Source organism: Nothoprocta perdicaria, unplaced genomic scaffold (assembly GCF_003342845.1).
Source record: "Nothoprocta perdicaria isolate Ctin4 unplaced genomic scaffold, notPer1 scaffold_182, whole genome shotgun sequence".
Lineage (NCBI taxonomy): Eukaryota > Metazoa > Chordata > Aves > Tinamiformes > Tinamidae > Nothoprocta > Nothoprocta perdicaria.
Genome location: NW_020455005.1, coordinates 277,676 through 292,907, shown reverse-complemented (window position 1 = coordinate 292,907; position 15,232 = coordinate 277,676). Strand labels below are relative to the sequence as shown.

The window sequence follows — 15,232 nt, the reverse complement described above, 5'->3', positions numbered from 1 at the left end:
ACCAAGTGGGCAAGACCTTTAGCCAAGTTTTAACTGTGCAATACACGGAGTCATCCAAAGAGTATGGCATTAAAGCACTCTGTCACTAAAATAAACGCAACTAATAGTTGCTTGTGAGGGAATGTTATACATCTGGGTCAAAACAGCACCTCTGCATTGCACCATAACTTCCAATCCGAATTTTAAAAAATGTTTGTATGGACAGCTCAGGTTATGCCCATCTTCTAGGCAAACAGTTACTAGAACATAATCTGTGTTTAGAGAGAGCCTTAATTGCAAAATTTACAAGCTGAATGCAGATAGTCAAGATTTCAGAGCAGGGCTTGGCGGCAGCAGCAGTTCWTTTGTCAAAATGGAAAGCTCCCTCACTGCAGCAGTAACAGAGCGTTTAGTGTTTTCTAAATATTACAGAGAAGTTTCCCCACAAGAACCAAACAGTCTTTAGGAAATGCTACAATGAAGAATGATTTCCTTACTTACCTTCACGGCTACGAGCCATTATTATTAGCTGGCAGATCACATTAATCATTTCTTGAAGCAGTGCAGGACTCTTTTTCAGGATAAATTGTTGATCTGCAAGACATAACTTGCTGCAGTTATGTTGCACTTGTAGCAAAAAAAAGGGATAGTTTACACAACTGGGCATTTAAATGGTGCAATTTTCATTTGTATTCATTATCCTGTTACTGAAAACTCCATTCACTCTGTTCCCATTGGCACATTCATCCACAGCATTCCCTAACGAAACAGGAAGGGCTGGGGTAGCAGAGTAAACAAATCTCAATACACCAGACAAACAGCCAGAACAGCAAATGAAGAAATATTTGCTATAATAGTCCAAAAGAAAAAGCAGCAGAGTGGCACAGAGAGTGTACCAGACCAGCTGAAACAGTGGTTTAGGTAAGCATGCRTCGTCTTCTAGTGGACTTGAACTCAAAACAAAACATCATCCTTTAATTAAAAGGCAAATCACCAAAAGAGGTTTGTAGACCATCATCTAGTTTGGAAAACTTATCTGTGAAGTTTTAAGTATAAGTAGCAGGAATTGTAAGGAAGAAAGAAAGGGAGGGGAGTGTTTATGGAACATTTAGGAAGTGCTCTTAAAAAAAAATGTGGTATTTTGTTTGGTTAATTTTTTTTTCCTTCCCTTATTTATATTGAAATATAGAACATTGCAAACCAACATTTGCTAGTCAGGCTAAGAAATCATTACTTTTGAGATGAAAACTAAACACTACATTCAGAAACATGTCCCTTTTATACCTATAAATAGGTATGCATAGTATGAAAAATTAAAGTATGAAAAAATGAAACACATAGAAATCATACGTAGATCACGTAAGTCAGATTTTAATCTCATCTCCCTTGCTATACRTACTATGGCAGTAATTCTCAAACAAACTACAATGAAAAAAGATATTAGAGAGAGCAACTGAATTCTTATCTTGGATTTCCTTGAAAAGCAAATACATTTCACTTTGACACATTTAGCTTTTTATTCTATTCCAAGGGAAAAACACATTATGGTTGAAATCGCATTTGCAGCCAAATACATTAAAAAAGCAGAATATTATTACTGTAAGGCTATGAAGAAAGTAAGAAAATGCTAAAAAAGCTGCTCTTGAAGAATCATTCAAACTGAAAATCTAAATGCACCATGTGAAGATTTTTGAACAGTCATCCATGCAACTTTAGCAGACCAAAGTTACATTTATGAACGCTCAGGGCTTCGCTGCTAAGAACATCTGGTTAGTGGAGAAGCCATTACCTTCTTCGAGAGTCTCGGGAACTTTCATCCTGGCGAGATGAGTCAACAACAGAACTCTGGCTTTCAGGCTGTAAGGGCAGGTAAGTGGAGGCTCATTCTTCTTTAAATTTATGCCACCAATTTCTCTGATTAGCTAAAATAAAATAGTTAAACACAAATGGCTACTTTGGTGCCACAAATACATATAAAATAGAGATGAACCACAGGTGTACATTGGCTTTATTTTTTTTTTTTAATAACCCACTTTCAAAAGGTGTCTGTAAGAGCCTTGTTGCAAAGAAGGGAAGAAAAAAAGTAAAGATCTAAAATTTGAACAAAAGAAAYTTGCTTTCAGTGAGCATTGAGTAATTTTATATTGATGAAGAAATACTTCAGAATACTTGGACTGCCACAGTTTACTAAATTCAGCCACATTTCTAGAATATTTATCTTAAACTCAATATAAACTAGGTACAGGAGCACCTTGAGATGCTTACATCTAAGACTTAGCCTGCTTCCTCAGAAATAGTTTAATTTGTCACAGAAAGAAGGGGGATACAAACCTCTAGCAGGCAAAAGATCAGATTTTTTGTTTTGTTTTAATAAACAACATTTTGGAAAAAGCATGGTGTTCTTCACTCAAGATGACCTACCTTCGGTAAGAAAAAAAAAATTAAGAAGTACTGGTATTGGGTTTATGATAAAACAGTGAAATAAAAGCAGAGAACAATGACTATGGTTGAAAAAGCAGGATGAACTTAACTGGACTGTGGATTTAGAAATGAATCAAAAATCTAATAGYATAAAACACAAGACCACAGGCCTRCGTGCTACTGAGAACTGCTGATTGAAGACGGAATCTTGTTAGATGGAAAATAGAGGGGTTTGAGACAAGAGAAAACTGGAAGACTCAGTGATTCCATACCAGTTTTCCTAAGCCACCCACGTGGACCAGCTGTGGCAAACACTACACTAGACATTCCTGTCTGGAGCAGTAAAGGAGCAGTAGTGCCATAGTCCATGGCACTTCTGAGACTTAACTTGGGATATGGTGAACAGCTCCAGCCAATATCAGCTGGGAAAAGGATCCAGAGCATGGCAGGATGAGGGAAATGAAGAGTCTTTCAGGAAAGTGGGGAATTGAAATACAAAAGCTTTCCTAATTGAGGAAATTGAAGCCAAAAAGAAAACAAATGGGCTCTTGCTCCTGTCTATGAATGCCTGAAGGATACACAACAAGACTTAGCTAAAGTCAAGAGTAATGATGACAAAAACATACATAAATTGGCCATAGACAAGGTTCTCAACCACGAGGACAGTGAGTTCTGGAACAGCTTTTCAATAGGATGTGGTTACAAGAGGCTTGGCTGCCTTTCCACAAAGAATGATTAAATGTAAAAAGGTTGCACAAAGCTCATGCTTGCAACAGCACAGGAGAAAAAAAAATGATGATCAATGAGATCTCTCCAAGCTCCCAGTATAACCCTGCTGAGAAATCCCACCTAACCATAATTCTCTTAAAATCTACAATGAGGTAAAGTTTGTAAAGATGACAATCAAGTAAGGAGGTATTTTAGGGAATGTCCAGAGCATGACAATATGCTCAGGAATTGTAATGCAATTGTAAGTATGCGCTTATATGATTGCAAAGTTTAAATCTGGGAGACTACTCCTCCTACTTTGCAAACTGAAAATATTTCATAATAAAACTATGGGAAGCATTTTGCATGTTGCATTTAAAAGTTCTTAAAACCTACATGTCAGTTTTTGATAAATAAGCCTCGCTAAAATTTTGACAGCAATAATTATTTTGTCATAATTTTAATAATTCTGTGCATAATTTTATTACTGTTTGGAAGAGCGAATGGAAGTGAAAAGGCCACCACAAGGGGACTGACATTCATGAAGGAATCTTTATAACAGTTAAAAAGATTATTTTAAAAAATATTGAATAGCAATTATCTTCTTACATTGATGCTCAAAATTTGGAAGGATCGACATTTTAATTCCACATTTAGTTCACATTTCCCCACCACAAAGAGAGACAACTCAGCCCTCTAMGTACTAATTGATTCTGTTTAAATTGAGCATTATAATCAGTTAATACAGTTTATCATTTTCTAAGAAGAAAAATCTATCTCCTAATTCATATTTTTAAGAAGCTACAGTTGCATTTCTAACAACAGCTAATGGCTYGAGAACTCATACCCTGTCAGTTGCCAACAAGAAGCGACTTCCTCCTCTTCCCCTGCAGTGGCCAGTTATTTACGAAACCTCTCTCAAAATAACTAACCTGTGGTATCTGAACGTTGTCTGCAGGTCTGCTTGTAGCATCTTTATTGTACTGAGGATCAAATTCAGACGCTCCTGCCAAAACCATGATAAGCCCTGCAAAGATAATTGGATGMACAGATAAAATGTCAGCAAATTCCTGTGACACTAAGCAATTTCTTCACAGCTGTCATAAAGCTTATTTCCTTTTTTTTTTTCCCCCCGCAACAATCATGATTATTCTTGCTCTCTATTTACAGGAYCAGACACTACTGCTGCACTGCAGAAGTGACATGAACAAATTTGTGACAGAAGAGTTTTGAGTGAGTTCATTACTGAGCAAGACCAAGGTGTTTTGTCTGCTGGCAGTGCTCAGTGAATGCCACCTACCCAGCTCTCTGGGTGTCAATTTTCATTTCCGTTCTCAGTTACTCATTTACTCTGAGTGGGGCACACTGAAAAGTTCCATAAAGTACACTTTCCTTCTGTCTGAACTATGGATAATTAGGAAAAGAAGTTTTAAAAGCACGTTTGCCTCCAAAGCTATGAAAACACCTAAAGTTTCACCATTTCCCTAGGGCAATTTGGTTATGTTCATATTTTATGATCTGTCCAGACATAAGTCTCAGGTTTTGGCACTGGCACCTCAACACTCTGGAATCAAAAGAGCAACACAATCTTCCTCGGATCAGCATGTGATTTATCACCTCAATCGTGGCGCATGTTCAGACTGCACAACAGATCTCAATGGAGCAACCTGACTTGCCTCTGACCCTAGGACTCCCTGAGGATTTTAAGCCTTTAAACAAAGCCAACTGAACTTGTGCTTAACTTTTACCAATCTGCAGGAGAGACAAGTCTCAAACTTTGGGTTCTGAGCTAGATCTGAGATGAAATAATCTCTTAATGACTCCAACTATGAAGCAAGGAGGAGGATTTTACCATGATCTATCTAAACTTCTCAAGAAGTTCCGTCTACTCTCCCTTTTACTCCTTCACAGCTAGACATTTAGAACAGAAGGGAAGACACAAAAAAAAAAAAAMCAAATAAACAGGAGAGTATGGCAAGTCTGAGAGCATGAGCTGGGTCTGAATTAATCCCCAGTGAGTGAATCTTTCATGCATCAGAAACACATGCTTCCAGCAATCCTGTGACAAATCTAAGGCTAAACAGCCCAATTCAAAGGAGCTGGAGTACATATTTACGACAACCCCCTTCCAGAGTTTGCTTCACTTTGCTTTTTAATTGTTCTGAGCATCAGATCTAGTAAAATTCAATCTAAACTAGTAGCAGGCTAACCCTGTGGGGCCATGTCAACCTCCCAACTGAAAGAACCAGCTCCGCATCTGATGATACCATAGGCCAAAATCAAGCCCAACATAACACACCTGCAGATCACACCACATAAAAAAGTATTTCTGGTTTGTTTAAGTATGAGCAGAAGGGAAAACTAAGTATATAGAAACTATGAAGGAGTAACTAGGAGTAACACGAAACCAATAGGGAGCAAATGCCTTAAACAAAAACAGCTATAACAAAACAAGTAGGGAATACAGAACAGAAAACCAGAATGGTTATTTAACTTTTGCTGATGCAAAAATGTTATGTCAGTCCCTAGTGAAATCTCAAAGCCTGTTCTGTTGTGGTAACAACCAACGAAAACACACAGATACAGGTTACACCCCCAGTAGACAAACAGCAGCTTCAGTCAGGCCAGCATCTCTTTTTCCCAATCTATCTATATATTTTTTTTTTAAGATATAGATAWCCATTTATACAACTCCCCCATATACTCAAGTGGTTTTCTACACCTACTCTTCACCTACAATGAAATGAAGTCTTTTAAAAACACTAATTAAGTATCAGAAATAATATTTTAATCTAACAAAGGCTGATAAAGTATTTTAAAATACTTGATTGACATTTTAATAGTCATTTTAAGAGGCCTTTTACTTACGTTTCATGTCCATGTTTCGCGTTTTATAGACAAAATATGTATATATCTGAGTTGTGCGAATGAGAATCTGGTCTCCACTATATCGTATTGATCGATACCACCAGGAACCCTGAGACATTTAATAAGAACAAAGTAGTATCAGGTATAACACAGCATTAGGATAGCTAAGGAAGATAACCTCAAATCTGTTCAAAAGCAGGTAATACAAACTTCATATAACAAAAAATTTAGACTCATCCCAACACGTTACCTGTGTTAAGGTGAAATGAATTTTAGGAAAGAGCCAGAAATCTTTGCCAACAAAATTTTTAAATGTATTCATTTATTTGAAGAAAAGTCCGATGCTAATTATTTTGAGAACAATTTTTAGCCTAGAGGATCCCCCTCATCCTCCAACACATGCACACAGGCCCTTCTGCTTATTTCTCATGGTGTTTTTTTCAGTGAAAAAGAGTCCTTTCTAAGCGGTAATTCTTTATTGTGCAGCACAGCATTCACTCTCACTATAAGCCAATTGAGACCAGAAGACCCAAATAAGAGATATTTTTCACTAGAAGAAAATGTCCAAATAAATCAATCATATAATTAGAAAATGCTTTTCACGAGGAGCATTTGGAGGTAGTCCCAACCCTCTTGTTGGATATTTTCAGAATTAAGTCATCCTTCAGGTCAGGCTGAAGGACCCTCGTTCAGAAACACTACAACAATTCCTTCATTAGCACTGTACCAAATACTGTACTATACCTTCAAATTATATCCCTGTACAGTCACTATACTCCATAGTTTTTAAGAAAAAGAGTCTAGTTGATCATCAAATGCATTTTGTTCATTGAACTCCTCCTTGCAAAAAAGGCTCAGTAACAAAACCAAACCACCCAATATACATCTCAATCTATCGTACAAGTTATTATAAACAGGGTAACAAACAGCCAAGATGCTGTTAAAATAACAATTGCGTAAATTCCCCTGGAATAGGGGAAATTRGAATTTACTTAGTTATTCGAAAAATGCTGTAGGTTAAAATACAAAGAAAGCTGCTGAGTTTTTGTTTTTTAATAGTTTTGATTTTTCTATGCACAGACGAGCACCACAAGCACAGAGGAGCAAACTTTGTAGAAGTTCTTCTGCAGAGGAATTCATATCATAATCCCACAGCGATTAGATTTTTTTTTCCCCCTCTTCAAGCTAAGATTGGGTATTGGAAGGAAAAAACTAATTGCAACCAGYTGAGACCTACATGAGAGAGGCTGCTCTATTTGCTTTTGTGGATACAAGCCTTGCCTCATGTACGGAATGCTATTTAGGTCACTGGAGGTCTAGAAGGTCTCCACATCAATATTTTCCCCTGTCCTACATTTGGATTCAAAGGGTGGAACTAACCCTACTTTATTTTAGATGCCCATTTCAGATATAGCCTGGTAACATTTGTACTTAACTTAGGCTTCTTTATTGATTCACAAAAAAGAAACAGGCCCATTAAAGGTATGAATCATCTTATATGTCTATTTTAGAATGAAATTGTAAGATAACCTGCTCCATAAAAAAGGCTATTCCTCTTCACTGCCTATAAAAGAAATTGAGAATGACAAGCTTGAATGCAGAAGTCTACATCTGTTACAGGGGCAAGGAGAGGCACATTCTTCCTCTGCTCAAARCATTTCTTCTTAATAGAAAGGATGTTCACTTTCACTTGGCCTATGATAAACCTGGTATAAATCACTGAGAAAGAATGTGTGCAAAAAACACCAACACACACCAACTGCAACTTGAAAGGGATGCAGGGAGAGTGGATACACTCTTTACCAGTTAAAGGCATCTCAGTCTTGAGTCTACAATAACACTACTGAATATCCTGCCAAGTTCATCACACACAGTTAATTTCCATGTGATGGATGAAAGAAGGTGCAAGGCAAATCATATCCACAGCCTCCAGATTTTGTGATATCTAGGATTTTCTGTACAACTGTATTTCTATCTAAGCACTTCGCTTTTTTAGCAGCTCTTCAGCAGCTACTTTTTCCACAACAAAACATCCACATTAAAATCCYGCCCTTTGTAAACAAGCTGTAAACAACGCTTTCTTAGAGCAAAATCGCTCACTCTTCCTTTTCACAGAGAAACAGCTTTTATTTAATGAGCTAATACTTACCACAACAACTGGCAGAATAACCATAAACGCTAATCCATATACAAGCAAAACCTACAGAAAAAGAAAAAAAAAAGAAACATACTGCATTAGGCACTTTAGTTACTTGATACCATTCTTATTTAATCTTTACTCTAAAAGACAGTCAAGTAATATTACCAGAAATCTACTATAAATTCCTGCAAGCTTACTGCATAATACCTGTTGTTATTTCTGGAGAAGAACTTAGCAGTATTAATACTAGGCAGGCAGGGTTCAAATAAGAAGCATCTGTTTGGTGTAAGCAATCTTTCAAGTCCTCCACACAGCATCTTAGGTGGGTTGCTTTAATTATTAAGGAGCTGGCAGCTAAAGTGTGATGCAGTGGGCAGAGCTAATTACTGCCTTACAAAGCAGGCAGGCATTGCACTGCAGCAATATAATGCAACAGAAAGACTGGGCAGACACTCTGGGGTGTCTAACAAGCCCAGCAGAACTACAGAAGCCCAGAAAACGGGGACAGCTGTACCTGAGCTCCCTTGCAACAGTAAACCTGCACTTCACAGGCTCAGTGACCAACCTACTGCTTTAGCATCCTCACAGTAAATTACTTCCAAACATATTAATGTTCTCAATAGCTTAGATTCAAACTACAGTGTTACTTTTGACTCGAGACTTGCTCCAGAGGCACCTTCAGGCCAAAGTATTGCTAGCCAAAAGGCACAGATAACACTACTATGTGTGGTGCACTCCGATAACATTTTAAGGTCAATTTGAAAGTTTTACCTTAAATTTTTTGAAGCATGTTAACTCACCAAAATAGAATTTTTCTGATCCACAATCCAAGCTGGCAAAGCTATACCAAAGCTGGTAGCTGTAGGACAAAATAAAGAAATGCACTGAACTAATGAATTAAAGTGTTAAACAAATACTTTAAGGTCACRTGAAGTCTAGAGAAAAAAAATCATGTTTATCACTTCAGTAAGTAAAATGCTAACAAATTTAGCCAACCAAAACAAACAAAACAGAGACATACAGTGAAATGATTGGCATAAATGCGCTATACACAACATCTGGTATCCCCAGGACTTTAGCTTGACATCTTATGCTCATTTTTAAGATTTATTAATACATAAAAGAAGAGGGATTTGAGAGACATAAAGATTTATGAGTTTAGCCTGCAGAGCTTTCAACAGTTTGCACGTGTATAGATCAGTAAATATATGCACTGCATGATACCTGCTTGAGCTTATGAGATCATTAGACCTTTAAAATATTTTAGATCTTTTTAGGTATTTAGATATTTTAATTTTTTAAGAAAAGGTTCTGAGCTGTAAATTGTAAAACGCAAATTCCTCTGTTGGTTTGAATTTTTAGRGGTTTAATAAGAAAGAGAAAGGAACACATTTCCAGTGGAAAGGAGTTAGGCTGCAGAAATACAGGGCAATTCTCTAACAAAAAACTACAGTAGCCACATCTGAACACAAGACAGTGTTAAAACAGGTTGTTCTCTTTCAAGTTGGTAATTTGAACTTTGCAAATGCCACCTGTACCAATCCTAACAGTTCCAGGCAGGAAAATAAATAAATAAATAAAATAAACCTCCACACAGGTGTAATGTGACTTTTATGTAGTCCTCGAGTCGGAAACTACTATTTTTGAAACTCGTAGTAAACATTTGACCAGCCCATAGTTCAAGCTTAGAAGCTCAACAGCTTTCTGCCAAGTGAATTTACTAGATCAAGCCATGGGAAATGCCTTAGTCTGAAGAACAGTCTGAAGACCTTTCCCTACCTCTAATGGCCATATAATTTTAGAAGACACTAGAAGTGTGATTGTGCTTTTCAGTTGGGGTTCTCTATCACGAAGTTCAGTTTCCTACTGTACTTTCGATCTTCAGGATTTTACCTTCAAATTTGAGGAATGTACATTCTTTTCTTCAAACTCTTTTAAGTACAGAAGTAGGTTGGTACAAGCACTTTCTCTTCTGATCTGAGAATCTCCTTGTCCCTATCGATGGGCACTGAACTCAGGCACTAGCAGATACCAACTGGAAATAGTCTAGTAAAACTGCCTTCAATTCTTAAAGGACGTTACTCTCCAGGTCTGCTTCCTGCTTTTAAATATTCTCCAAATGATTTTACATCCGTTGTTGTACTCCCTAAAGAAGGAAGTCATGCTGAAGGTAGCTTTCTTGCTCGCTGCCGGTAAGCTGCACGCTGCTCGAGTTGGACAGAGGATGGAGCACTACGGGATACTCCTTTTCCTTGCATGGGCGCTGCAGGCAGGATGCATCTCATCAACTTTTGAATAGCTCCTGTAGGATGCTGTCACCTCATGCCCAAAAAAATCTCTCCAAGTCTGCCTACCCAAGAATAAGTACTACAATAACTAGGCTGAMTACAATTCTTTACATGACAGGAGTCTAAATGAAAGCAAGATGAATTTCACCAAGAAAGCTCCTCACACTTTAGTGTGGAGCAGTACTACAGAGCAGAGAACAGCAGAGGGAAAAATACAGACTTCTTCCCACTCTTCAGATAAAGCAACTGTACAGAGATAACTTGCAGTACAATACAACAGGAGTTAAGGCTTCAGAACAGTGAAAGATATGCACACTAACAGTATGAAATGCTGCCCTACAGAAGAATTATTTCACTCTTCTCTTTAGGAATCCAGACCTCCTGGAGTTTGTGAAAGCTCTATCTGACCACATCATACAATAGAATAAAATGAAACGAAGAGCAATGAAACAAAATACCTCTTTTTTTTCCCTCTCTCTAATAAAAAGCTACACAAAATTAAAAGCAAAATCTTTCTTGGCTGTCCTTTCCCCACCCCCAGAATCTGTTTTTCCACTTTCACAAGCAGAAAATTGGCCTGTGTTCCTTTAAAGCAGAGGAAAAAGTTGTTTCATATACTCTTAAGAACCGATTGTTTCTCAGATGATCACATAGGACACAGTTTAAGGCACAGAAACTGAAGAATTTACCTTGTGGTCCATCTGGATTACCAAATTCTTCCCAATTTTTTCGTGATTCTTCATCAGTTAAGCTAATTTCAAGAAGAGATATTAATTCAATATAAAAACAAAGAAATCTCTCTAGATAATTAGTACAGATTTTTTCAAATCTATATTTCTGTTTCACAAACTACTTGACAAACCATATATATAAGCTATGTTACTGTTTGTATGAAATCTGCCTTAACAAAACAATACTGCTATATTACTTCAGCAAACATAGGCAATGAAACAATTACATTCCATTTTATGTGAACAGCTGTGTCCTGAAAATAAAAACCACTTTTCAATGACAAACTACAACATTGCAAACCTCAAAAGACAATGATTGAAAATGTCTCTTTTGGGATGGAAAGTCAATATGCAGACAAACTGCTGTGGCAGAAGCTGTTCATTCAGTCTTTCATTTTAGACTTGTAGCCCTTTTTCTTTTTTTTTTTCTCTCCCTGAAACTACCTAGTTTTACATTTAAGAAAAGAGAAATAAATAAATTAAAAGGTACTACCTCTTAAATCTTCTAGTTTTTAAATCCATTCTGTACTGGCAAATTCCTGGCACTATACTTCACTGCTTACACCACCTCACACAGAATCCCCATTACTACAAGAACACTGCTTTTGGAAACAAAACACCCTCCACTCCCYGTGCAGAATATCTGATGTCACAGAAGAGGCCCAGTGATCACCTGAACTGTACCTGGATCTCACATTTTACCAAGCAGACTCGTTGTTTGGGTAGGTTTTGGATTGTTTCAGGACTGCGGGGCCAGGGGACTTTCACTGTGCCTCMCTTAAGACATGCCTCTACACGGCTTTGCACTAGGAGCATCAACCCGTATTCACCAAGCACTTAAAGTACTAGTTTGTCAAACACAGGGAGATGTTTAAGAAGTTTTGCAGGTAATCCCTGAATATCCTATTAGATACTTCCACAAGGATGGAAATGTTGATAAACAACAAGAGTAATTTTAAAACTGCGCAGAGGAGCCTGGTGTTAGCTCTCCTTCTCACCCCACCGCAGGCAAGTCATTCAAGCAGTCAGTAAAGTCAATCACACAGGCAACTAACTTTGAATCTGGTGTGTACTTTTTTGTTTAAGTGTACCAACAGTTTTAAAAATAAACCAAAATAAAATGAATCCTAATATTGCACATCAACTCTCAGATCCATGAAAAGCTGTAAGCAGAGGTATGACTGAAACACTATTCTGAGGGCAAAACAGGATTGAGCCATTAAGAACTGCACAGAAAAACTGGAACAGTCACCAAGTCAAAGAGAAGGTCAAAGATCACGACAAATTTGAATGGAAAGAGACACGGAAGAGCTGAGAGCAAAGCAACTCAGAGCCAAAATGAAACATCTCTGTTACTAGATGAAAACAGAACTGAAATAATTCACTTGGTGATAAAGCAGGAGAGCCATGTGCAGTGGGCAGCACACTTATGCTCTAAGCAACACTTTCAAAACTGCCGTAAGGGGGATGTTGCTGCAACACTGCAAACACCTGTTTTGTTCTCTCATCTTTAAGATACTAGATCACTGGAAGCACTTTTCTTTGCTGACTCCTATCAAAGTTCAATACAAAGAAGTAACTTCTTTAGAGCATTTTGAGAGTGGCAAAACAATTGAAGTATCCTCCCTAACGTGCACACTAAGCAAGTATCTACTGAGCCGAGAGATGTTCTGATGTTCACTGTGGACCTGAAGTCTCCCTTCCCGCCCCACAATAGCAAGTTCATGTGTTTTGCAGACAACAAACTTACGCTGCGTAAGCTTTAGCAATCCTCATGAACATAACTTCATCTCCTCCTTTATCTGGATGGTATTTTAGTGACAGTGCACGGTACTGTTTCTTAATTTCAGATATACTTGCTCCCTTAAAAACAACAACAAAAAAAAAGTGTTATTAATAAATATTTCAAACAAATCTCTTCTACTGTGTCTGTATTCTCCAGCACATCATGCAGTACTTCTCTGAACCATCACACTTAAACAGTTGTTGTAGTATGACATGACCATGAAATTGAATATGCATTTCATACTGACAGATTGCCCTGACATGTAAAAGTATCTATGACTAGAACCACCCAGCCCATAAATTATTTCAAGCTTATTGAATAAAGGTAACACCTTAYAGCTATGCTTGAAAAAAAAGACAGATGTTATAGAAGACCACTCAAAAAAACTTCCCCAAATGCTACCATAAGCACAGSTAAAGTTTTCTCAGCAAGTTATCRGGTAAGTTTCAGAGATTCATTACCAAAGGGCTTCTCAACATTTTGGTAGTACAGAAGCCTAGCAGGCTGGCCTTAAGTCCATAATAAACACACAAGAATTTATTTATAAAGTATGACGCTATTCTAATAAAGTTAGGCCAGAAATTAAGTTACCCTTATGTGTTATTTGATGTGTTAATCTCTTCTTACCCACTGTATCTATTATTTTATAATACTGTTTCTTTCAACATGATTCAATGCTCAGGATGAATTCACACCACAAAAAAAAATCTGACTTTGAAAAACAATCATTTCAAGACTGCCTGAGATACATCAGATATTTTTTTTTTTTTAAGAGGAGGGACAGAAATTCTTTCTGCACTAATCGAGGAGAAAAAAAAGAAAAGAAAACATCATAATATCACAATAAGACCCCAAAATGGATAAAAATTTCCACCTCACTATATCAGGAAAGTCATTAGAATTTTCATTTTGATGGAGTTAGGTACATGCAAGACTATCTAATTATGGTTTTTGCAATATGCAGCAACAACTTTCAGATGACAAAATGTATGAAAACCATTAGATACATTCAATGAATTTAGCTTACACTGGGTTACCTAGCTTATACTAGGGTTGCTTAAAAGGCAAGCCCTAAATTTGTCATATATACATAGAAAGATAGTCACAGAATTACAGATTAGTAGAAGATGCTATTACTTACAGGATCCAAATGCAAAACCTCATAAGGGTTGTATTCTTGATATTCTCGGTCTGTTTTGGAAACCTTGTATGCAAGAAACAAAAATAACGCCCATCCAGCAAGGAGGATTATTTTTCTGTTAAGAAAGACAAATAAAACATGCAAATCACACACATATGTTTCTACATGTATCAGATTAAGCCATTTGATATCTATCTTAGAGAAAAAAGAAAAAGCAATAACACATATGAGTGTTTTACAGCCTCCGACACAGATGACACAGCTGACCAGACACCTAATTCATTTATTTTTTAACCAGGCAAACCAATATCAGTGAAGATTCTTTACATTCCTTTACTATCTGTCCTTACTAGGTATGCAGTAGCATTTCTCATTTCTGAAGAATAATTTTAATTAAAAAAAGAAAAGCTTTTTTAATTAAAAGATAAGAACGATAAGTAACAGAGAAACCTATTTTGGGGGCAAGAGTTGATTACTATTACAGATCTACATATACATGCTTTGGTATTTAAATCAAAGRGTATCATTAACACCACTAATTTCAGTTAAAGAGTAAGCTTTTTTTGTGTTTTGAAATAAATGAACTGTTTACATAATTATTAGTGCTAAGGTTCACTGGTTTAATTTACCAGGTATTTCATAAGCTGCAGACAGCATCCATCTGTATTTCAAGTCCCATTACAGACTGTAAATATTTTGTCCACRACATGAAAGTCAGTATTATACGCTGCCTCAACTACAAAAAAATGCATTTTTATAAAAATAGAAGTATAATAACTGTTCATGTGAGAAAAGACATGGAAATGAAACATACTTACTTTACTGTGGGAATTATGTTTTGCTGCGGTTTTAATAGTCGCAAGCGATACCACAGGCATCTTCCATATACGTTTCTTATATTCTTCAATCGAATTTGCTCTGCAAAAATAACAAGAAAGATGATGTTTGACTGATCTGACAAAAATAAACAAACAAAATGACAAACAGAATGACAAATGGGCTCACTTCACCCCTATGTAGGTAGTGTATGAGGTCAGTTTTAGGTCCAATACAAATTGCAGAATAACAGCAATAAAGAGTGTTTTTCAGCTGTTTATGATGCTGCTTGCTCTACAACCGTAAGAAGTTTGTCCAGATTATTCCACACTATCTAAAAGGAATCAATTATCT

The 15,232-nt window shown here is 36.9% G+C and overlaps 1 protein-coding gene across 1 annotated transcript in view; it reads right to left on the bottom strand.

The window, feature by feature from the left end:
• SEC63 (SEC63 homolog, protein translocation regulator) overlaps positions 1-14,990 on the bottom strand; it is a 31,090-nt gene extending 16,100 nt beyond the window's left edge. Inside the window, exons 1-10 of the mRNA XM_026036620.1 lie at positions 14,881-14,990; positions 14,063-14,177; positions 12,886-12,998; positions 11,094-11,155; positions 8,917-8,975; positions 8,126-8,176; positions 5,977-6,085; positions 4,041-4,135; positions 1,769-1,901; positions 481-573 (exon numbers count right to left, since the gene is read on the bottom strand). Of these exons, the coding sequence (XP_025892405.1) occupies positions 481-573; positions 1,769-1,901; positions 4,041-4,135; positions 5,977-6,085; positions 8,126-8,176; positions 8,917-8,975; positions 11,094-11,155; positions 12,886-12,917 (634 nt within the window). The 5' untranslated portion in view covers positions 12,918-12,998; positions 14,063-14,177; positions 14,881-14,990. The remainder of the gene's footprint in view (positions 1-480; positions 574-1,768; positions 1,902-4,040; positions 4,136-5,976; positions 6,086-8,125; positions 8,177-8,916; positions 8,976-11,093; positions 11,156-12,885; positions 12,999-14,062; positions 14,178-14,880) is intronic.
• Positions 14,991-15,232: the final 242 nt, after the last annotated feature.